At 36.0% G+C, this 25,257-nt stretch overlaps 1 protein-coding gene across 3 annotated transcripts in view; it reads right to left on the bottom strand.

Moving 5' to 3' along the window:
• Window positions 1–25,257, bottom strand: part of TRAPPC9 (trafficking protein particle complex subunit 9) — a 1,102,825-nt gene that overhangs the window by 563,714 nt on the left and 513,854 nt on the right. For all 3 annotated transcript variants that reach the window (XM_056820755.1, XM_056820756.1, XM_056820757.1), the window contains one exon: window positions 8,917–9,059. In XM_056820755.1, the coding sequence (XP_056676733.1) occupies window positions 8,917–9,059 (143 nt within the window). The remainder of the gene's footprint in view (window positions 1–8,916; window positions 9,060–25,257) is intronic.

The raw sequence follows: 25,257 nt of genomic DNA, 5'->3' as shown, positions 1-25,257 counted from the left end.
AAAATGTCCTAAAATATTTTAAGAGCTATATGAAATGAGGCTTAATTTATACACATCTAGTAGGCAAAACTAAAGAACTTTTCCCATAAAAAGTGTTTAATAAGAATTTGTTGAACTGAAATGCATTAAAGAGTTTAGAAGTCAAATAGCATCTCAAAAGAGGGCCTTTCTCAAAGAGAATGTTATCCTAAAAAGGAACATAAATTATTCATTTAAGGACTAATTTCCTTATTGCTAAAGGTGTTCAGCAATATTTTAAACAGAACATATGGTGTAATTTTGAGGGACTCTCACTCCTTAGATGGAGAAATAAGTGTTTTAAGTTTCCCTTTCCACATAGTTTAACTTAGCAAGTGTAAGTAGTATTAATATTAAGATTCAAATTTCTTTGTAATGGTTTGTTCAAATATTTATTGTACTGAATTTATTGTAAAACCCCAAAACTGCCCTTACCCAAAACTTTCCTGAGTAAAAATCCTTAGATTAGATAAGATTAGTATAGAATAGTGATAGAGTAATTGAGGGAAATTTATTATTTTGGGGGGAATAGTTAGAAAGTAGATTTAGTAGCTTGGTAAGTATAATAAATATAAGTGACCTTGAGAAGGACACAACAAAAAAAGGGGATGATTGTGGAAAGGAAAACTGAATCAAGCTTTGGGCCTTTCTGCCACTCAGGTGGAACAGACATCAGTTGAAATGATGGAGTGAAGATCTGACAACAATGACAGTTGCGGGGGGAGGGGCATCTTGGCAAGTGACAGTTGCTCTCCTGGATGCTCTCTTTCCTGGCCTTCAGACTGGAAGGAGCACTCTCTCCCTATCTTTGGATAGAAGTACCTCCATTCCTGGATCTTTCCCAATTGTGTGCTCTACCTGGATTCCTGTGATTGTGTCATCAAACAAATGGATTTAAGGGGAGCAGTTTGAACTATAAGGCCAGTCTTTAGGGGTATGAGCCCGAGGAGACAGGCCCAACCGCTCTGAAAGTCAGAACCTTTTCTTCCTCTTGCTGTCTACTGCTAAGACTTTAAACTTAAGAAAACTAGCATAGACAGGAATAAAAGAAACCCTCCACCAGCCTGTGATGTCTGGCCTCATCTCAAAAGCTGAGAGAGACTCAAACCCAATCTGAGGCAAAGTATAGGGAACCCCTCTTCCCTCTACCCTGATACCTTCCCCATCCAAACTTGTTATTAAATTCATCTTGAGTTAAATAACCTGCAGTCAGGTATGAGGACTATCATTTCAGGGGGACATAAAGGGAGCATAATCCAAGGATAGCCATTCAACCATAATCGGTGCTTATCAGACCCCTGCCAGTTGACCTTCGGGGGGGGGGGGGGTTGTCCCTTGCAGGGGTCTGTGCTTACATGCCCCATGATTGATTACATCAATCAATAAAGAAGACATCCCCTCAGGCTATCATAGTTAGCCATTTTTCAAAGACAGCCTCTTAGCAAGGTGTATCTCTCTCCTTTTACCTCACTAGCATCCATATTCCCTCTATCTCTTGAACTCCTCCATTCCCTGTTACAAAACCTTCCTTATCCCCTGTACCTCTTCAATCCTCTACAATTCCTTTAACTATTACAATGGCAAATAGGTAACTAAGATCTACCTAAGATCTTACCCCAAACAAAGCAGATTTTGTCCTACTCTTGGGTTGGGGAATCGAATTGATCCAAGTGGTTGCTTCTAAGTCGTTGTAATTGCAAGGGGATTATTATTAATGTCAGTAATAGCTATTATCACCTCTCTACTACCCTGTGACCATGCTCTAAAACTAGATTTCGTAACAGAAAATAGAAAAGTTGATAACTAATTTTAAGGGGATCGAAAAAATTGTTCTTCCTAAATGCTCATTATTCATGGAAAGAAACTTGGACCACTATTATCAAAATGTATTTCTTAACAATATTACTGGTCTGATATTATTTAAAGAGATTTTAACAAATAATATTTACTTGCTACAAGCATAATCCTAATTATTCTCCTCTAGAAGATCAATATTCTTCACAAAATATGGCACCTCAAAGTGAATATCCTGTTTGAAGTGTCTTCTGATGACCAGAGAAAGTCTATCACTTCCCTCATTTAGGACACTCTGCCCCCACATATGCTGATTAAGACTAAGTTGTAGCAAAGAAGAATGGCCAGGAATGTTAATATAGGAATGTAAAGGGGGAAATTGGATAAAGTATTTTTATCTGCTTGCAATAGATCTGGCAGGTGTCTAATAGCTTGTGGCTCCTGAAGTTCTATGTAACTATTATTGGGTCTATGCAAGGATAACTGCTGGAGACAGATGTAAAAACAAACAAACACAACTCTATTTAACAAATATTGGAAAAGGTTTGAGGAAAGGTAAAGAAAGGTAACAAAGGTTGAGGATTAGGATTGATTCCCTAATCTTAAAGGGGTCTAAACTTTTTCTCACACCACAAGTCTGCAAAGGCTTGCTTCCTGCTTTAGGAACTCAAGTCTCCTTAAAACCCTCCTTAAAACTATCATTAAAAACATAGGGTCTATACTAAATAAGTTATGCCATTTACTAATTCTCTCAGTTATATAATACTGCCTCCTTAGATCTCTTTCAGCTTTAAATCAGTTCGTTTATTCACTCTCTCTGCCCACTGCCAGTCCTTCTGGGCCTACTGAGGCCTTTTAACCTAAGCAGGAAGCAAAATGGTTTCGCCCTCTCAGCAGCCACACAAAGGGAAAACAGTCTCTCTCTTTCTTTTTTCTGTTGATTTCCCCCACAAACTTATTCCAGAAACTCTAATCTGTTCTCCTCCTTCACCTGCCACTGGGTTTTTTTCAGTATTCCAGGGAACAGAAACACTAGCTTCCTCTTAAGGGAAAAAAAAAAACCACCAGGAGTCCATTGGCAGTTCGAAAAACCCCAAATGACTCTGGCTACCTAGAATTCCAACAGGCACCCTTCCCAAGATTCTGTCTGGATTCAAATAAACCTTACCCACTATCTTTACCTTGTCCTTAGCTGCAAAGATCCCAATTACTCCAAATGGTCCTCATTAACCCTGTGGCTTAATTAATCCTAATAAAGTTATCTTTGGAAGAACAGGGAAGCAGGGGTTATCATGTCACACTGTCATTACATATGAAACAGGAGATAAGGCAAAATTTAAACTCAAGGGTCAGCTGGGTAGCTCAGTGGATTGAGAGTCAGGCCTTGAGACAGGAGGTCCTATGTTCAAATCTAAGGCTTCCTAGTTATGTGACCCTGGGCAAGTCACTTGACTCCCTTTGCCTAGCCCTTACCACTCTTCTGCCTTGGAACCAATAAATAGCATTGATTCTAAGTGAGAAGGTAAGTATTTAAAAAAAAATTAAACTCAATTTATTTCCCCTACATGAAACTGGTCAGTGATGTCTGTTTTATCCTATACTTCTACAGTTGATTTTTTGAACCTATATGTAGAACTTTATATTTATTCCCAGTAAATTTAGTTCTGCCACTGTGCCTTAAGAGATAAAAAGAGGACTTCAGATTAAAGAAGACCTGGTTAAACGCAAGCATCTCACACACTGGCAATATGACTTAATGTCTCAATGCCCAGGGAAACTCTCTAGTACAGAATTTTTTCAATGATACCACACATCTTCTTTCGCAAGAATGTAACTGCCATTCTAAGACTATTAGCCCAATGACAGAAAAAAATAAATGATAATTCACAGTGAGAGAACAAAGAATACTAGCAAAGTATAATGTAGAATTATAAAAGAATAATAATTGGAGGTCATTGACTCAGGAAAAAAACAACAGTCCTTCACTCCTCAATGCTTGATAGCATGACCATATTAAAAGGTAGCAAATTAACTGAGTTTCCTAATGATTATTTTAGGTCATTAATAAAAGGTTAAATGATGTTGAATGTACTCTGATTAAATAGTATATTATACATTTTATAAAGCATAATAAAAAGGCAAAATGAAATAATTTAATATATTTAATATATTTAAAGGGTTCATTTCAATTATCTGGAAAATTCAATTGCTATAAAACTTTTTTCCATTATGATGTTGAATATTGCTTGAACTGTGCCTCAGCAAATAAAAAATTAAAGACCTGTTTGGTTCCTACGGACTTTAAAAGCTCTGTGAAATATTCCAGAAGGCAGCATGTTATAATAAAAAGACTATTGGCCTGGGAATTAGGATAATGGAGCTCTAGTTCTTCCTATGCCACTAATGCTCAAGACCTTTGGCTAAATAACCAGTTCTCTGGTCATGAGGCCTTTATCTATTTTTCTGATAAATGAAGGTGTTGAACTAGAAGACTTCTAAAATCATTTCTAGTTCTAATCCTATGTATTCTAAGGTCTCTTCCTTTGAGTTCAAAATTCAGGTGTTATGTTTTCTAAAGTGTCTCTCCCAGCTCTAATACTCTATGTCCTAAGAACCTCTAACATTCTGTAAGCATATGGCAACTAAAACCTAAGCATTAAATTTCAACCTAGAAAATTATAACATGGCCCAGTCTGACAAAACCAACTAATCAAATCTCTGCAAGATTAAACATAGCAGAAAGTATGCAACTAATAATATACTATATAGTCAACAGATGAATAAACATAAAAGAAAATATCTGACTTAGTAACAAAGTTATCAACTAGACAGGGATATTCATTTTTTCCCATCATCAAAGATTAAACTGTTTCAAGAGAACTCATAATATTTCCTGAGTGGGGCTTTCAGAGTTTCTTGACAACAGACCTAATACCTTAGGATAGGATATTTTTATATAATGTTTACTACTGGAGGCTGGACTGATATGTGACTCAAGTGGCTGAGAGTACAGCTATCAAAAATGAGATTGATTGGATTTGGAGGAGATTCAACCCTGATTAATGTATCCTCTTTCCTCTTTCTCTACAAGGAAGTGAGTTTGGAACTTGCCCTTGCCCTTTTATAGAACTTTTACAAAGAGATCCTTCACTTGGAAGATGTTCATCTATCTAAGAGCTAATGTGACTTCAGAAAGGGCCAAGTAACAGTCAATGTGGTGTCTGCTGCCCCACAAATAACTCTAGGAGAAATACAAGGAGCAGAACAGGAGTCTGTACAAAACACTTATAGATCTTACTGGGGCTTTTGATACTGTCAGTCATGATGGTTTGTGGAAAATTAAGGCAAAATTTCATTGTCCAGAGTAGATCATCATTGTTGTGTGCCATCTCCCTAATGGCATATTTGCATGGGTTCTGGGTCATGGACAATGCTCTCTCATGCTTTCCCAGTTACAAATGCAGTAAAGCAGCACTGTGTGCTTGCTCCCATAGTTTTAAGCATGATGTTTCCAGCAATGTTGTCAGACACTTTCAATGAGGATGAATTGGCCTACCAACATCAAGAAAACAGGTTCTCCAGTAGCTGGCACAATGACACAATCCTATCCAGAGACAGAACCATTGGTTACAATAAATGATGAAATTTTGAATGCTGGAGATAAATTCATTTACATTGGTAGTATACTTTTCAGGAATGTACACACAGATGAGGAAGATGCAGGCATTGCCAGAACTAGCTCAGTGCTTGAGAGACTCCAAAAGAAAGTGTGGAAAGAGGAGAGTGTATTGGGCTCCCTACCAAACTGAAGCTCTATGAATCCATTGTGCTGACCTCACTCTTGTATGCCTGTGAAACTTGAACAGTCTACCAGTACCATACCAGGAAAATGAATCTCTTCCTTTTGAAATGTTATAGGAAGATTCTGAAGATCATCTGGCAAGATCAGGGGACCAGACCCTGAGGTTCTTTCTCGAGCTGAACTAACAAGCATTCAAACTCTACTGCAGAGAGCACAACTCTGATGAGCTGGCCATGTTGTTCAAATGCCAAACATATATTTGCCTAAAAGATTATTTTATGGAAAACTCACATGGAGATCAGAAAAAAGTTATACAAAGACACTCCCAATGTCTCTCTGAAGAACTCTGGTTCTTATAAGATATGGAAGACATTAGCACAAGACCATTCAGTGTGGCATGCCCACATAAAAGAAAGTACTGTGCTCTATGACCAAAGCAGAATTGCAGTAGCTCAAAAGAAATATGGGATGAGCAAATTTAAAGACTTTTTGTCCCAGAGTCAGAATACAAAATAATCTTAACAGACTAGAGCTTTGGGATGTCTAATAATATTAAATTCAACAAGAATAATAAATATAAGTTCTTGCATTTGGATACTAAAAAGCAAAAAGGTACAGTAAACTTGGAGACAGCAGGTATTTTAAAAATACCTCTTTTAGCAGAGGTTGAACTGCTATATGGTTGGGTATGCTATGGTAATGATGCCTTTTATTTATTGGATAGACTAAATGGCTTAAGAGGTCACTTCTCACAAAATCTGTGATTCTAGATATTTTCTCCAATGATAAAGAACATAACCCCTCTATGACTTTAATACATAGGGGACCATGAGCTGCTGTGGTCAGAATTTTTAAAAAAGGTGTCACCTGGTCAGGCGTGAACTTCTTAACACTTAGGTAGACTGGTCTTCCATTGTTGGGAACAATTATTTATTTATATGTGTAAACCTTGAAATTTCTTAGACTTATAAATGTTGGAAATTTCACCATTGGAAAGTTTCATAATTGGAAAAAATTTCCTACTGATAGTAAGAACTCTATTGGAATGTGAACCCCCTTGGCATGGGAGGATCCTTCTCCTCCCTACTTGGGACTGCTTTAGGACAGAAACCTTTTGCTGAACAATGGAAAGGGCTTTGAACTATGCTTAAGCATAGAACAGGAAGTTCTTTGAGTCATGATTGATTTTAGAATTGATACAATAGAGATACTTGGAATGACAGAACCAGGTGTTCGAACTTCCAATCTCCAGGATTTAGGAAGGGCTGCAGCAAAGGATCAAGATTTAATTATTTGAGAATATGACCTGCAACAGACATGTGCAAAGCCACAGACCTCTGGGCAGTCCTGGGTTAAACTAGAACCACCATTGGCACAGGGGAGACGTCGACAGTGATTGGTAGATGTGAGAACGGAGGGGAGGGAACTTAGATGGTTTCCTTAAAGATAGTGGGGTCTGAGGACTGGGGGTGTTCGAGGAGGTTTTGCTCTGAGAGGTTGTGCTCTGAGAAGTTTTGCTCTGAAGGAGGCTGGAGGTGGAGGCCCCTGAGACTGTTTCTCCATTTGGGTCACGTGAGTGATAGGGACTGATCTCTTTTCTTTGCCTCAGCTATCTAAGGGCTTGGGCCTTTTGCCCCAGCCTAAACAGAGGGGGTATTTAAGCTCTATTCCCTTCTCTCCCCTTTCTCTCTCTCTCTCTCTCTCTCTCTCTCTCTCTCTCTCTCTCTCTCTCTCTCATACCTTTCTTCCTCCTGTTTGTAATTAAAAACTCCATAAAAGGTTGACTGCTGACTTGAGTTTTCATTTAGGAATTACATAGCTGAATTCCTTGGCGACCTTAAATTAATATATATCAGTCTTTTAAAGTGATTTCCTTGTCACATATGGACATGAATTAGACAGTATGGCACAATGTATTCAGAACTGGTTTTGGAAGGAAGAACACTTCAGTTTCACTCCCTTCTAACACCTATAGGTTGTGTTAAGTTATTTGATCTCTCAGTGTTCAACACAACTCACTAAAAACTATGAATGGCAGAATATTGGCTGATATGCAGTTCTGCACTATGATTTCATAAGCCAATTAAAACATACATTAAAATATTTTATATTATTATCGCTACTTTAAATCTACGCAATGATAAACTGCTTGGTAATTATCTCTAAGGTATCTTCAGGCTCTATAAACATAGGTCTTTTACCTCTACCCTGTTCCTTTGCTGAGGTGCGAAATCCACAGAAGTGGAGCAATACATCTATTTTCAGATCTTTTTTTAGTGCACTGATTGGTTTTGTTAGGGGGGAGGTTCTCTTTTGCTCTTCTTTTTGTTTCTTGAAAAAATAGAATTTGTTACATGGAGTGGCTCTTTCAAGTGGGGAGAAACACCAGAAAAAATCCTAATGGCATAAGAAGCAAAAGATATCAATAAAATGTTTTCAAATATCTTTGATCAATAATATAAAAGATCTCAGAGAATGTATTACTATAAGTGTCCATAATAATAATAATTATCACTAATATTTATGTAACACATTTAAAGGTTTGCAAGATATCTTACTACATTAACTTGTTTAATACTTAAAACAAACCTGTGCAGATATCAATATTCCCAGATTAGAATACTGAGGCTTATTTTGACTCTGGGAAGGGTAAGGGAAGAGGGAGGAAAAACATATGAATCATGTAACCATGGAAAGATATTCCAAATAAATTAATTAAATAAATAAATTAAAAAAAAACACTTTTAATTATACCGAGGCTTAGAGGAAATAAATTACTTGCTTAACACGAAATTGCTGGTAAATTCCAGAGAAAGGATTTAAACTTGGATCTCTTTAATTCTAAGTCCCAGAGCTTTTTCAACTAGACTACACTGTGTTTTGTTTATCACTCATTGGACTGGGATCTTCAAAACTACTTCAAATGAAGGACAAAATTCTTTTAACACCAAACTCAGTGATCATCTTCCTAATGATGCCTTCCACATCACCCCTCTCAACTTTGCACAAGCTATGCCTCCTTAAATTTCTCATAGAGCAGCCCCATCCCTGTCATATTTTTTTCTCTCATTCTTCATTACTTATTTGAAGTTTATCATGGTCAATCTTAAACTGCTGAAGGACTGACACTGGGTGGTTTCACTTTGTACTTCCAGTGCCAAGAATGGTATGAAACAAACATCAGGCACTTAATAAATATTTGTTTATCAAATTAGAACTACCAGAAAATGGTTATAATGTGCTATTTAAAAGAAGACTAAACATGACTAAGTTAATAAGAAAACACAAAGAGCTAAGGTTACCTTGTTGCAGGCAATGTACTGACTCTGGTGAAAAATACAGATGGCTCAGCTTCCACATGAATTCCCAAGGAGAGGTTCCTGTAAAATCCATCAACGTGGCCTGGGCCCCCTGAGTACTTAAAATTCAGGATGGCTTCTAGTGTCTAGAAGGAAAAAGAAATCCCCAAAAAATTAAAATTAAAATTAGTAGTTAAACAGATTATTATTACTGTCCTGTTAGGATGTTGAAATATTATTGGTAAGATATAATTTGAAATTTTTTCTTCACTGCATTAGAATTTCCCAATTGGCAAACCTTGGCAAAGCACTGGCATGACTCCCTACCTTCCCTCTCTCTAAGACACAATCTTAACTTTAAATCCAAACTCTACCAAAGGTAGAGATCACTGATTAACTCGAGAAATGCTTTGATGTTTTCCAAATACTCTGAAAAAAATAGTGAAAATCCAAACAAATATCTAGTTTACTTTCTTTCTTTGGATGGAGGTATTAAGTGAATTAAACGAACAAAAAAAAAATCCCTTATAGTTCAAAATCTGTGATCCTCTGCTACGTGGTAAACCAACTGAACATAATAGCATCAGAAAACTGGAATTCAAATCTCAACTCTACCACTACCAACACTATCACCACCACAAAACAAAAAACAATATTTATCAAGTACCTAATATATAAGTAATATTGCCCTGAGCATCAATAGAAACACAATGGTTAGCTAAGCCATTGTCTCTGTACTCACTGAGTTTATGGTCTAGTAGGAGATCAATAAACATTGGTATCTATAATGTATGATATTATAAAAGTACACTGGAAAAATATTCTATCATATGTAAATATACCCTATTTTAAAAGGCCTATGTGGAAAAAAGAACTTCTTCCCTTGGTAAAGCTTTCCATACTTAATCATCACTGTCATAAAGTTCTTATTCAAAGTGCACCTAAAACTCTGACACTGTAGCATATAATTGAAGGTGATCTATGGGTTTTATTTGATTTACCTACATAATTGAAAGTTGGGTATTTTTCAGGAATGTTCAGGATTTTTGAGGATTTGCAAGAACCTCATCCCAACGAAATTATTCAGAATTTACTTCGTATTCATCTCTATGTGTACATGGTGTTTCACCCAGTAGATTGTAAGCTCCTTGAAAGAAGGGATCATTCTATTTTTTCTTTATATTCCTAGTGCCTGGCACCTAGTAGGAGCTTAATAAGTGTGAATTCAGTGGACAATTAAAGCAACAAAATGTTGCTTGAAGGCAGGGGTGGGGAAGTAACTAAATGAGAAACTCAAGAAAGGTTTCATGGAAGAGGTGACAGTCGATTTTCTCAGAATCTGACATTGATTATGTTCCAACTTTGGCTAGATTCATGCCTAAGTGGGTCATCTTCTGGGGACCATTGACTCTCAGAATTTATTGCTGGATGATGATTTAGAAATATCAATTCCAAGTCAGTCATATATATGAGAATACTAAAACCCAGAAATGTAAAGTAACTTTTCCAATATCACACAGGTAGTAATTAGTCTGGATTATACTCTGTAACACCATTTCCAATATGGTATTGTATTTTTAGGAATTCTAAGTAGTATTCCAGACTCTCATCCTAACATGATTCATCCTTCTTATTAATGACTATATCACCATCAACAGGAACCAAGGGCTCATTTCAAATTAAAGATAAAGCTTCTAATGTAATTCCCAAGGAGAAATCCTATTAGTTTCCATTTATTAGGATGTAAAGACTCATATGATTCTTTTCCATGAGAGTTTTGATTTGGAGAGGCAGAGGAGAAGAGACAAGGAGAGTATGGGAGTATCACTGAGGAAAGGAAACAGTGGAAAGGGGAAAACTGTGGGTCTTGAAAATAAAAATTATTAAGGCCATAACTTCATAAAAAGCCTCATCTTTTTATTTTTGCTCTTAAATATTTTAAGCTCATTTTTCTATCATTTCTCTAACTCAAAAATAAATTCTCCTAGGGCAGAAGTCATACATTCAATATATTTTGGAATAGCAACACTAAGAATCGACATTCATAGAATACTTTAAGTCTGGAAAAGTATTTTCAAAGAGTACTAGACTTGGAGTCAGACAACTTAGGTCCAGATCCTAGTTCAAACTTCTTTGACCATTTTGGGTTTAAATATTCCCATTTGTAAAATGAAGGAGGCATATTTGATTATCTTTCAAGACAAGCAGGTAAGGCAGGGATTCTTTTCATCATTTTACAGAAAAGGAAATTAAAACTCTAACAGATAAAATGACTTGACTAGGGTCTCAGAGAAATGGCATAATTTGAAATCAAACCCACATTTTCTGACTTCAGGTTCACATTGCACCATTGCTTATCCTAATCCCCAGGATGGTTTGATGACCACAGTTCACATTTCCATAATAATTCAGAATCTCATAGTACTTTCCTAAAATAACCCTGTGAGGAAGCTAGAGTAAATATTATTATTCCTATTTTATTGATGAAGAGACTTTAAACTCAAGATAAGAGTCTCATAAGAACCCAACTAGTGTCTGATCTCTAAATGCAGGCTCTCTTTCCATATCTGCTAATCTAAGAAAAAAAGAAAACAATTCACGCAAACTGGAGGACAATGCAGCCACAGCAGCACAGCTGAATACCACTGGTGCATTTCTCATCCCTCATAACCAAATGCTAAAAATCACAGAACCATGAGCACGAGCTGCACAAGTTTAGACAGCTGACACTGCCTTCAACAAATATGTCACTTCAGCCAGAACATCCACATCTGATTGAAAATCTGATGATACTTTCTGCCCCTGTGCATACAGGGTTTAAAATTCAGGCAAACCTTTAAAGGAAGACGGTGTAAGGTTGTTTTATGGTGAAATGTTGTCAATGATTTCCTTCTTCCTAACTTGTAATAATGCAAGCAGGGACAGTGAAGTTTTTTTTTTTTTTAATGACTAGATTATGATTGGGGTGGGGTGGGGGTAAGGGAGAACAGTCAGTAAATGAAGAGGGAGAGGAGAAATTCTTATCCTTTATATATTGACTTCATAAAACCACAGTGTTAGCAATAAAAAAGGACCTTGGAACAAAGTATATCTGAAATGAAACGATCCATAGAACTGAGAATATTTGAAATGGAAAAGATGTTACAGCACAGAGCATAAAATGTTTAGAGTTAGAAAGGACATTAAAAGATTCTCTTTTCCAATAAATACCTGCATTTTAAAAAGTAGGTTAAGAGAAGAAACAAAGCTAGTTAGTGGTTATTCAAGGATAAAATAATTTCACTTTTATCAAACCTAAATCTGCCCATCTATAATTGCCATCCATTGATCCAGCTTCTGCCCTCTGGAGACAAGCAAAAGAAGTCTATCTTTCACATACAAGTTCTTCAAATACTTGCTGCCCTTTCCTTCACGTTAAATATGCCCAGTCTTCCATCAATACGTTTAGACATGTTTATAATATTAGTTTCAGGACCAGGACTCAAACTCAGGTCTCCTAGCTCCTAGAACATGATAGAAACTTTCCATTACAATACATATGCCTTGGATTCTAATCAAGGTTCTATGTACTTACTTATGAGAAGAAACTATTTCTCTTCCCTTAAAATCTTATAATCATGGTGGGAAGTAGAGAGATGAGGATAAAGTAAAACTTGGAGAAGGACTCTGATTGAACCTACTGTGAAAGAACTGAGTGTTTTTTTGTTCATTGTTTGTTTCCCTCCAAAACTACAGGACAACTTCGATCAATCTGTGAGGAAAGCCAATGTAATACAACCGTATTTATAGGAAACCTAACACTGGGCCATTAAGGCTTAAACCAGGCCAATATTCCCAATGTTACTGACCCAAAGAGAGTTTGACTGAATTAGAGGAATTGTACCTCATAGAAAACAAAGCCTCATTTATTGTTTTTTTTTTTTAACCATCAAAAAGCAGAGACAGAAAAGCTGTTTTTGTTCTTTGGGGGACTTTTTTGCAAGCCAATTATGAGAAAGCAGTATAGTAGAAAGAATGGAAAGAATAATGAGTTTTGGTTCTTGTTTGTTTTTAATCCATGGGACCTAGGATTATATATTAGCTTTTTTGCAAGATGGCTTTGAAAGAAGTAATTTTCCCCTCTTTGGGCCTGTTTATTCATTTATAAGATAAAGGGGCAGGATCAGTTGATCTCTTAGGTCTCTTCCAACTCTAAAATCCTGTGATCCTCAGAGCTTGTGTAGGAGAAAGGAGTGCAGTGGCAATCAACTGATAAATGACTGTAAAACATTTTGACAACAGAAGGTAATACCTAAGTATCAAGGAGGAGCGCAAATAAAGGGAAAGAGTCTGTGTTTTATTCTTCCTGAGTTGGTTGCTTCCTGACACTCTAGAGAATGAAGAACAGAAGATGTAATTACCAAGAAATGTATCGTTCTAATTTATAAAAAATCACACTGAGAAGAAAGAGATTTTGTGAAGTTATTGAATCTATTTCTTGCTTTTCCTCCTCTCTAAAATAATGAAATAAAAAACCTGTCTAGCCTCAATAAATTAGAATATTTTAATGAAACTACAGGAAGGGCTTGAAGGCAGAAGTTTATTTTGCTTTTTCCCCCATCATAAAGTAATGAGTATCTTGTGCACTAATCTGTCACAAACCCTCTATTTCCACATAGACATTCAACTTCTTATTTTAAAAGAAAAGAATTAGAAAACCAGCACAGAATAGTATTTTGAGTCTTTAAAAAAAAAACAAATTTGAGGTTATAAAGAAGATTTTATTTTTTCACAAATGACCTTACACTGAATACCATCTTCTGAGAGGTGAAGGTAATACTGACTTTTCCAAAGTTAGGTGTTAGAATATAAGCTCCTTCAAATCCTACCAGTTCAGTTCAAGACATAGAAGTGCCAGTGTTGAGAAGGTCCTAGACCCTGCCCTAGTAAAAAACACACATGAAAAGTGGAACAGTCCTTTACTTTCAGGCAGATGACAATTTAATAGAGAAAATACAAGTGAATAAATGGACATAAGACAAAATAGAGTAAGATAGGTCCAGAAAAAACTCTTTATGACAATTTTAGGTGGGGAAGATCATTTGTAGCTATAAGGGAATGTTTCATGAAGGAGCCTCTCAACTGTGCCAAGAAAGAAGAGAAGAATTTCAGTGCTCAATAAAAGTAAGAATATTATAGGTGTGGAAGACAACCCAAGAGAATGCATGAAGGAAGAAAATCAAGGCAATATGAAGAAAGCCAGGTCAAATGTTTGATGTAACAAAGGCAGCATAAATGAGAAAAACAAGAAGGTGGAACAAAAAGGGGGGCTAGATTCCAGACACAAGCAGTCACATGGAGTAATGCACCAACCCTAATGGTTTTAGAACTCCTTCAGTACAACATCCTTCTTTGCAGAAAGGAACCAAAAAGAAGATGCTGATGAGGGAATAGCAGGGAGAATGTGAGTCAGTTATGATTTAAAAGAAATAAAGTTTAACACATGTAAAATAATTCAAATTACCATGAAAACTAACACCATATAGTAATATAATAGAAGGAGCCTTAGGATTGGAATCTGAAGATAAAGACTAGAGATGTAGTATATTCTTTCTAGGTATTTAGCAAGAAAGAGAGGATATGGAATATGAGACAAAAGGTTATAGGGATGCTAGGGCCAAATAAAGGTGTTTTTTTTTTGTTTTTGTTTTCCCTAAGGATGTGCTAGAATCAAGCAAGATGGTGGGCAGCAGAGAAATATCCAATAAATATGGAAGGGAGAGGAAAAAAAATACAAGAAGGAACAATTGATGAGGAAAGTTCTAATAAGAAACCTAGGTGGTATGATACTGAGAACACATTAAGAGGGGTTAACTCTGCATGTTATATTTCACCCAATGAGTTACCTATCTGCTCAGAAGAAAATTCTATGCTATATACTTGATTTTCTTAAAATATTGAGGGAAAGGCTACTTGTTGAGAGAAAATTAAAGATTTTGGAGCTCTGAGAAGAGAAGAAAAGGTTTAGAATAGCCACTGAAAGGAATCAGATCATCAATAAATGAAGAATAAATTTTTCAATGCAGCAATGAGAACCTAACAGAGACAGGATAACGTGAATTTTTAGTGGACACAAATCAGCATAGTTATATAATTTAATAGCTCAAGAATATAAGTTAGAAAGGTAGATTGTGGAAAATCCAAGACAGAATTAGTTGTACATAAATAGCAAAAGTATAAAAGTGAAAAATAGTCAAGGATGAAGGATAATGTATAAAAGTAGATTGGTGCAATGGATGGGGTAGGGACTGAGGAAGACCTGATTTCAAATGCTGCCTGCTATTTCCTAGCTATATAGCTCTGGGCAAACCATTTAACCTTGGTTTAAGTTTCCTAATTTGTAAAATAAGGAAGTAAAAGGGGAAGAGAATAAGCATTTGCCAAGGGCCTACTATAAGCCAGCCCCCTATAATGAGGCTAGATCTATAGACAGGAGTCATATGAGTAGAGATGATAATTCCAAACTCTCTGGAAATTGTTCCCTTTTTATTTAATAAAGTAAGGTTTTAAATTTGGTAGGAATAATAACTTTAGTTTGATCCACTTAGTAACTTAAAATTTAAGGTACAAAAAGTTCAGCCCCTGGTTGGTAGCCATAGGATTTGGTGTGGTGCCAATTTCCAGTGAATGTGATTCTAACAGTTTGTATTTAAGGTCAGTGAAACATTAAAATGAAAATAATGCCATTACTTTCCACTTAATTAGCACTTTAGAAAAAAAAAAAGAACACTTTCTCAGTGCTAATTAAACTTTATAAATGTCAGGTAAGTACAAATTAAAATGTTCCAACTAAAATACCATACCTACAATAATATAAAAGAATGATCAATAGCAGTGTTCATCCCAATTCTTACTAAAGAAATATCCACATCACCAGATTTGCTCTTTAGGTTAAAGGTAATGTAAAAAAGGTACACCGTAGATGAAACTGCACAAAGACAATAGTTATTCTCAATCACCGAGAGACTACCACTACTACTAATGTAAAAAAGCTCATTCATATGAAATGATGTAGTTCTAAGAACTAATCTTTAAGATGATGATTTATAACCCTTAATATTCAATATTAAGGATGTGGGAAGGAAAACTGAAACAAGTTCTGGACTTTCTGCCACTGAGTTGGCGCAAACAGCAGTTGGAAGGTTAGAGTGAAATCAATGGACAGCAATGACAGTTGGTAGGGGAGGGTTGACTTGGAGAGTGACAGTTGCTCTGGAGGGACTCTTTCTTGGCCCTTGGACTGGAAGGAGTTCTCTCTCCCTGTCTCTAGATATAAGAACCTCTATTCCTGAATTTCCCCAACTGTGTGCTCTACCTGGATTGCTGTGATGGTGTCATTGAACAAAAGGATTTAAGGGGAGCGGTTTAAACTAAAAGGTCTATCTTTAGGGGCATCAGTACAAAGGCACAGGCCCACCCAGCTCTGAAGGACAGAACCTTTTCTTCCTCTTGCTGTCTACTGTTAAAGACTTTGAACTTAAGAAAGCTAGGATAGATTAGCATAGACAGTAATAAAAGAAATCCTCCACCAGCCTGCGAGTCCTGGCCTCAGCTCAAAAGCTGAGAGAGACTCAAACCCAATCTAGGGAACCCCTCTTCCCTCTTCCCTGATACCTCCTCAATCCAAACTTGTTATATTAAAATTCATCTTTATTTAAATAACCACAGTCAGATAAGAGGACTCTCATTTCAGGGGGACATCGAGGGAGCCTAAGGACAGCCATTCAACCATAAATGATCCTTATTGGGCCCCTGCTGGGTGATCTTGGTCTGAGGGGAGAATTGTCCCTGGGGGGGGGGGGGGACTTATCTGCCCTGGGGTATTTTCAACATCAATCAATAGAGGAGACGTCCCCTCAGGCTATCATAAGCGGCCCATTTCTCAGGAACCCTATTTTTGAAAGACAGCCTCTCTGCAGGGGGTATCTCTCTCCTTTTACCTCACAGGCAGCCATATTCCCTCTCTCCCTACAACTCCTCCATTCCCTGTTACAAACCTTCCTTATCTCCTGCCCCTCTTCAATCTCTTCTACAATCTTTATAACTATTACAAGGAAAGTATTAGCAGCAAAAATGAATATTGGAATGTAAAAGGCCTTTGGAACATAGAATGTTATTACAAAGAAATCTAGAGCTGAAAGAGAATCACGGAATCACCAAAAATTACAGAAGATGTCAGAGTTCATCTAGTCCAAATGTCCTACTTGGACAGAAATTTCCTCTACTAAGTTGTTGTAAGTGGTCACCCAAGACATCTTACACTAGGCCTCCACTGAAAGAGAACCCATTAACTCTTGAGACAATCCAGTCACCTACATATAGTTTTATTTGTTAGGAAGTTTTTTTTTCTATATTAATCCTAAAAAATGTTAGCACATCAAAGGATAGAAGGAACATTAAAATATAGAACATCAAAGCTGGAAGTATCTGTAGAACACAGGACAAAGAATAGCAGAATTGGAGGGATTTAGAACATAAACAATGTGAGAAATGGAAGGTACTTTAGGAAATAAGATATTGAAGCTAAAAAGAACCTAGAACATAGCATAAAAATAACATAGTATTTTTGGAAAGAAAAGGATCTTAGGTAAAAGGATGATGAAGTTGAAAGAAATCACCTCAAGTTCTCAGACCAGAGCATGCCTTCAAATCGTCTGTGGATTAAAAGGAAATTCTATATAATTTTTTTTAAAGCAATCTTTAATTCATTCTAGGTGACAATAGCAAGAGTAGGATGGGAAACAAATTTTTCCAGAGACACATGAGCATTAAAAAAGTCAAAAGTCATTATGGAAGGAAGATACATGAAAATTTAGTTCAACAACATCATTTTACAGACAAAGCTGCCAACAAAGGAAGGAACAGAAGAACCATTAACAACAAGAGCAAAACAGTCTGGCAACATTAAACAGTGACAAAAGATTCTCTCTCTAGGTATTTAAGTAACTTCACTGACTATCACTAAAGACAGCAAAATTACAGTAACTTAACTAAATAACTATAAGTTTTAAGAAAAGATTAAATTATATGCAATCTTATATGGTACATTTTAGAAAGATTTCAAAGAAAATGGATGAAATAATGTTTTGGCACAAAATATTTATTTTTAGAAATTCAGTTATGAGCTCCTTCTTTGGCAATGGCAAGTGATTATACAATCTGTTGCCATGTCCTGTATATTTTACTTTTGAAACATGTCTTTCATATGACTCTGCTTTTCACTTTTGGAACTATATCTTGGTGCAGGTTCTCATCACTACAGACTATCACAGTAAACTTCTGTGGTTGTTCTCTGAGGGTCAAGATCCTCTCCATTGCTATCCATCCTTTCCTTTGTTAATTATTTCCAATTCATCCTGAATATATCTTCTTTGTTAATTGCCTGTTGTTTCCCCATTTAGACTCTGAGCTCCTTTGAGAGTAAGGACCTCTACCTTTCTTTGTATCTATCCCCAGTGACAAGATCACAATTGGTGTATAATAAATGCTTGTTTACTGACAGAAAATAATGACAATGATGATTAACAACTCACAATTATATGGCATTTAACAATATACAACGTGCTTTCCTAATACCAGCTCTATCAAATAGTAAAATATTATACTCATTTTACATTTAAAGAAACTAAGGCCTACAAGAAGTGAAGGTTAACGTAGCTAGAAATTACTTCTCAAGGACAACACTAGACTATAGAAAATAACATCATTTTCTTGTATATTCACCCTTAGTCACATATAAATAAAGACAATCAAAGTCAGAGAAGGTTGGAGTTGGAAGTGGTCATCGAGATAATTTAGTTCAAATTTGTCATTTCCCCCAAGGAGTTGAAAGGTTCTATCTAAGATAAATAACAAAACAAAGTATTTACAAAGAAAAGGCTTAAATGGAGGGCTCTTGATATCTAGTCCCAAGTTCTTCCTATTCCCTCATTATCTTCACTTTACTGATCTCTCCCCACATGCCTCCTCTGGTATTACTCCTCTTTCTCTCTTGGGCCTTTATATTCCACACCAGACTCTAAAAATTTAAGAGACTTTAAAAGACCATCAAGTTCAGTGGTGTCATATTTTACATGAAGAAACTGAGACACAGTAAAAAGAAATGCCTGACTGTTCCAAACTCACAAAATTAATAAGCAGCGGCAACTAGACTAGAACTTGAATGTTTACTCTTCAGTCCATCATTCTCTCAGACTATGTTATATTGCTGTCAGATAAGAGAAGAAAGGTAAATCTGAGTGGAAATTTAAAATACCACACTCAAGCCCAAGTATATTTGGCTAAATCCTAATTGCATGACATACAAAAAAAAAAAAAAAGGAATTCTAGCTCTCTTGAGAATCACCTATGAGGTAGAACTATTGACTTTCAGGGCAATATTTTAAACTCGATTAAATCATCCTGTTTTGTTTTTTTCTTGTACACATGCCTACAAGCCTGGGACAGGGGGAAGTTATGGTCTTAATAAATTTAATAAAACACAAATAAATTCTAAATTAAATTATGCTGTACTGATTTATTAATAATCAACAGAGCTATACTTATATTCATACATTGTTACAAACAGCAGGCTATTAGTAGATTTTCCATTTATACTCATTTGGTAATGAGAATCACTATATGCCTACATTAAGTAGCCTTGCAGATGTTGCTTATGGAAAATGTCAAAGGGCTAAACTTAAGTACCATCTTAGACTCAGACTGGGACTTCCTGAAATATATATGCAGGCCTTCCAGAGCCATATAATTAAAATTCCAAGGAGGAATAAATACTAGCATGCCATCAGTAAAGGAGCACACTGGGAACAGAGCAGAAATGCAAAATGACCCACTTAGAAGAACTGAAAACTCCCATTAAAGAAGCTAATACATGATACCAAATGACTCAATAGCATGACTAATGTGTCACTAATGTGTCACTAATGAAGTTACATAAATGTTTGATTACATGTTTCAAACATAAGAAGAGATCTTCATAGGACAGGAAACTAAGGCAAAGCCTATCAACTGTTGATTTAAAGTCAATGGCAATACAGGAAGTAGTATAGCATAAAGCAAAGATCAACAGGTTTGGAGTCAGGAGTGACCTAGGTTCAAATCCTGGCTTGAATATCAACTGGGTGACATTGAGAATTTAATTTGTCCTTTCTTAGTTTGAGTTTCTTTATATGTAAAATGAGAATACTATGCTGCCTGCCTCGAAGACTGATGAGAAAAGAGCTTTTTCAAGAACATATAGGGCTGTATGTGAGCTGTTATTAATGGAAAGAACAAGGCCCCTTATCATTCTAGACATAACTGTCTTCATCCATAAAATAAAAGGGCTTCACTAGATGAACTCAAAAGATCTGACAGGCAATAGTCTCTGTTTAAACCTTATTTGTTAAAAAGTTCCTTCCAGCTTGAACACTGAATGTTCTAAAATTCATGTTCTAAGATCTGTTTCTACCCAGCACTTATAACTAAGTGCCCTTGAATGAGTCCTAATACCCAATCTCACCTAAAGTCATTCATGACTCATATCCTCAGTGAAAACTTTTTTCCTCAGATGAGAAGGGTCTTACCACCAGAGTCCAAGAAACTTAAAGCATATGCATAGGACATCCCTTACAGTTACTTTGGGGGAATGAAATCCATCATAGTGATTCCTGTCTAAGATGACTACTGTTCAGGGTTGGGCCTTTCTTATGGCTCTACCATTTTATTGACCTCTATTATTACTATTTTCTCCAGTACTTCACTTTTCTAACATGAGTTTATATTCCTTGCTTAATATCTGTCAGTCTCAATCTTTCCCATGAAATTCAGCTAAAGAGTTCCAACTACCAGACAAGGACCTCAACATGCCTAAAATTAAACTCATCATCTTCCCCACTAAATCTGTTGATGTCTCCCAAAAATAAGATCTCAAGCACTGACACTGTCATCTTTGCAATACAAGCTTACACACATCCAGTCCTGAAACCTTAGATTCGTTCTTACTTCTCCTACCTCACCCCCTTACTGCTCCCAACTAACTAAAGAATTTCCACAGAGGCAGTATGGAGAACTGGACCTGACTTCAGTTACTACCTCAGACCCTTTGCTAGACATATAAATCTACACAAGTCATTTGACCTCTATCAGTTTCAGGATCTTCACTGATAAAATGAGGGAAATAATAGCCTCTACTTCATAAAGTTGTTGTGATGACTCTATAATATTGTGAGAAAATTGTGGAAGGGATTCAGACAGTGTGTGGTTAATGGTAGGAATTGAATGAACCACACTGACTTCATCTTGGGATTTAATTCTGGAGCTAGTTTAGTTCCCTTTCTATTCAATTAAGGACTTAGTCCAAATTATGTCCTTTGAAAAAACTTTATTCAATTGTGGGAATTGGAAGAAAACTATTGCATTATTTGATACTAGCCCTGCATGGCTGAGAAACTGGACCACTTCTACCTAAGTTATGTAGACCAGAAATGTAGTCAGATCCAAAGAGTGATATAAGGAATTTTCTCATAATTGTACATCTCAAGCAACCCATATGTCTTATCTAATAACTGGTCTCATACTGGTCAATCAATTATTATTTCCATGTTCTTTTTATTGTTTATGTATACTTGGAGAGAAGTGAAATGCAATCTATTACTTGGCTTCCAAGAAATCTTAAATTACTCCTTATTCCATATAAAAAGACAAAAATATAAACTCTATCCTGGCTTTTAAGGGTTAGCCACCTTCCTTACCCAAGACTTATCCAACTGTAAACTCAAACTTACAATTTTAGATCTATTTCTTAATATTTATTTTTGGGAATTCTATTCTCCAATCCAACTGAACTATTTACAAGCTCTTCTCTAAGTGCTTTCTTCCCTTTCTTACCTCTCATCACCTCTATATATCATATATGTCACTATTTTGGTATCCGTACCATTCGCTATAGTTCTCTCTCATAGCACTTTTTCTATGCTTCTCCTTTGGACCTATCTCACTCTTCTTTGTATATGACTTATTTCTGAAATATGCCTTTTCCACCCTTATATTATAACCTTCTTGAGAAAGGAGTCTGTATTACATCAACTTTTGTATCCCCAGGACCTAACATAGGGCTTGACAAAAAAAAAATGCTAATCAGATTTTTTAAACAAAATTAAATGTCAGCACCAAAGAAGGTAAACATGTCAACACATGAACCCATGAATCCTGATTTTCTTATATACATGTTTATGCATGCATATATATATATATATATATATATATATATATATATATATATATATATATATATATATATATATATATATATGGATCACTTTTCATAATCACTCAGATAAGCTGGGTTCCTTTAGTGCAGAGATAGCTAGATTGGAATGGATACTGGATTTGGATACATTTGGCTTAATATTAACTCTGTTGCTAAATGCCTGAGGCTTTGCCAAATGCTTTCCCCTCTTTACGCCTTAGTTTCCCTGTATGGAACATGAGGAGGTTGAATTAGATTGTCTTTAATTCATTTCAACAAACCAAATGTTAATTATTTACTATACACAAGTGCATATGCTAGCTATGAACTGAGGGTTCAAAGATTTGTTTTCTAAAAGATGATAATCCTTACCTTTAATGACCTAACAATCAAATAAGGACATAAATATACTAGGTAAAATGACTCAACCAAAATGCTACAAAAAGTTGTGATGGAAGAAATCAGTTTTAGAGAATGAGTAAGAAATAGGAAACAAGTAATAAGAGATGGTACTAAGCTCAATTTTGAAGAAAAGTGCTATAATAAATAGAGATGAGAAGGAAGTGAATTCCAGATGGGGTGATGGCCTACATAAATGCAGAGAAGTAGGAAATAGCAAGATAAAAATCAGGGAACACTTAATATTTTATTATGACTAGAACCAATGGGGCATCAAGGCAAGATAAAGTTCAAAAGACAAGTTGGAGGCAAATTGTGGATCATCTTAAAAGTTCAGCCAAAGAATTTGTGTTTTATCCTACAGGCAATGAGAGAGACAAATGATTTTTGAACTGGGAAATGATGCAATCAGGTTTGTACAATAAGATAATCTAGTAGCTATGTGAAGAATGCTTTGAAAATGGAAGATGGGAAGAAGGGAAACCAAATAGTGAAAGCAGGATAAAAAAAGGTTTGAAATAAAATGATGGAGGGGAAAAAAGGCAGATTCTAGAGAAAGCATTAGAAATATACATTTGGAAGTTATCCTCACAGAAGTGTTCATTAAGCCAAAAAGTAGATGAAATCACCAAGGCAAATTGTGTGGGGAAAATAAAAAAGAGGAGAACTGAGTTTAGGATAGGCTTTCAGGGGCTACTCAGTTATAAAACAAAAGAAAGGTGAAAAATAGTAAAGAAAAAAAGGAAAAGAACAGTCTCTAATATCAGCCTTAGTTCTTGGCTTAGTTCCTCTTCCAGCTTTAACACTGTATTTTCTGCATTATAAGGTCCCTTACAGTTCAATCATTCTAAACTCTCAAGTTCATTTCATCTTTAATAGTCTATAATTGTGTAATTCCTACCTAAACACTGTTGTGCCTTCACTAAGTCCATAGCCCCTCTATGACTTCTGAGTATTCAAATATAACAATAGCAAAGCTATTCCTGGGCATGTCAACCTTATAGGCATTATGACGCTTTTGTCTGATTGCAATAGAAGTAAAATGCCATTTTCATTCATTTAAACTGAATTGGTTGGGATACAGTTATAGCTTAACCCTCTAGAGCTTCATAGAAACATGAAGCAACTCCACCAATATTCAATTCTGCTATGAGAACTAGGTGGGGACTTGGTTTTAGAGCTGGCATTACATCTAAAAGGATGGGAAAGATCTCATTTTTCTGAGATGTTCCCACTGCTGAAAGGATCACTTGGGGCCTAGTTGACTATAAATTAGCTCCCCTCTATTCTTGTCAGTTTCAGCTTTCATCAACAACAAATTAGAACCAGGAACATGACTTACAGCAAGGAAAACACTGAAGGGATGCAAGTCAGAGAAATAGATTCATATGGAATGAGCAAAACAATAAAAAGTCACACCGTGATTGTGGGAGACCTTTACAGTTCTGGTGGGAGGTGGTGTAAAAACAATTCTCCCATTTTACAAATGAAAAAAATCAAACTCTGGGTGATAAGGTCATTTACCTATGTTCGTATGTTTTAGAAGGACGATATGAATCCAGGACTGATGACTCGTAAGTGTTTACTAGCAAGAAACATGTGAGATACTACCAACTTGAAAAAGAAAAAGCAATCCATCATAGATTCTACCTTTTAAAAAGCAAAGAGTCAATCTATTTGTCAGAAGTTTGAAATCTATTCCTCAAAGAATTTTTCTCAGTGCTAAATTTTGAGGGGTCTTAAAAAAGGCCCTAGAAAAGGCCTCCAACTAAATAAGGCTCTCTCTGTTCCTGACTCTTGAATAGCCCATGATTTAATTTGCTTCTGCTGATCTTTCCAGCTATTCAGTCCCTTTTCTCTCTCATGGCCTTTCACCTCATGGCCCATCATTGGCAGCCTTTCTCATTAGGTCAGCAGGCAAAAACTTTCCAGCCTCCAACTCCAGTTAGGAAATTTCTAGCCTAATGGGAACAATTACTTCATGGCAAAAGTCTATTTTGTATGTATTGAGCTACTGTATTCTATGGTGCCTTTTAGCTCTAATATTCTAAATTATATGTCTATAAAGTCACTTCCATTTCTAACATTCTATGAGCTAAAGGTCCTTTCTAACTCTAATGGCCAATGCTCTATTACGCTCTGTTCTAAAACCTACTGACAGTATCTGGTCATCAGAAGTATGGAGACTTTAAGCTTCTTGGAAGTCTAGCTGCCTAGCTGAAGGCAGGCCTTGTTAATACATTCTGAATGGTGAGACCCAAACTTGAGATAGAACAATAGAAACAAAAATTCATGCATAGATGTATATGTAGATAAATAATTAGATTGTATAATGTGACTGTATGAAAGAAGTAAGCAGATGGACAGCCAACCCCACTGATTTATATATCCATAGCTCTTGGAACATAGTAGGCACTTAATAAATGATTATGGATTGATTAACTGAAAATAATATGATAAAAAGTAGAATGAGAGGTGGTAAGGAAAAGAATCTGAGAAAATTTCATGGAAGAAGGGGCACATGAACTATGGCAAATAGTAGGAGGAGGCCTCAATCTTATCAGTAAAGTAGAGGTCGCTCATTGAGACTTGGGAGAGAAAAGGTAAAATTGTAGGCTTAAGGAGAGGAGTCTATGAAAGCATAATGATAAAAAGCAAAGAAAAATAAAAATGTTCTT

Source organism: Monodelphis domestica, chromosome 3, assembly GCF_027887165.1.
Source record: "Monodelphis domestica isolate mMonDom1 chromosome 3, mMonDom1.pri, whole genome shotgun sequence".
Classification (NCBI taxonomy): domain Eukaryota; kingdom Metazoa; phylum Chordata; class Mammalia; order Didelphimorphia; family Didelphidae; genus Monodelphis; species Monodelphis domestica.
Note: the sequence above shows the minus strand (reverse complement) of the source record. Positions and strands in the feature narration are given on the sequence as shown.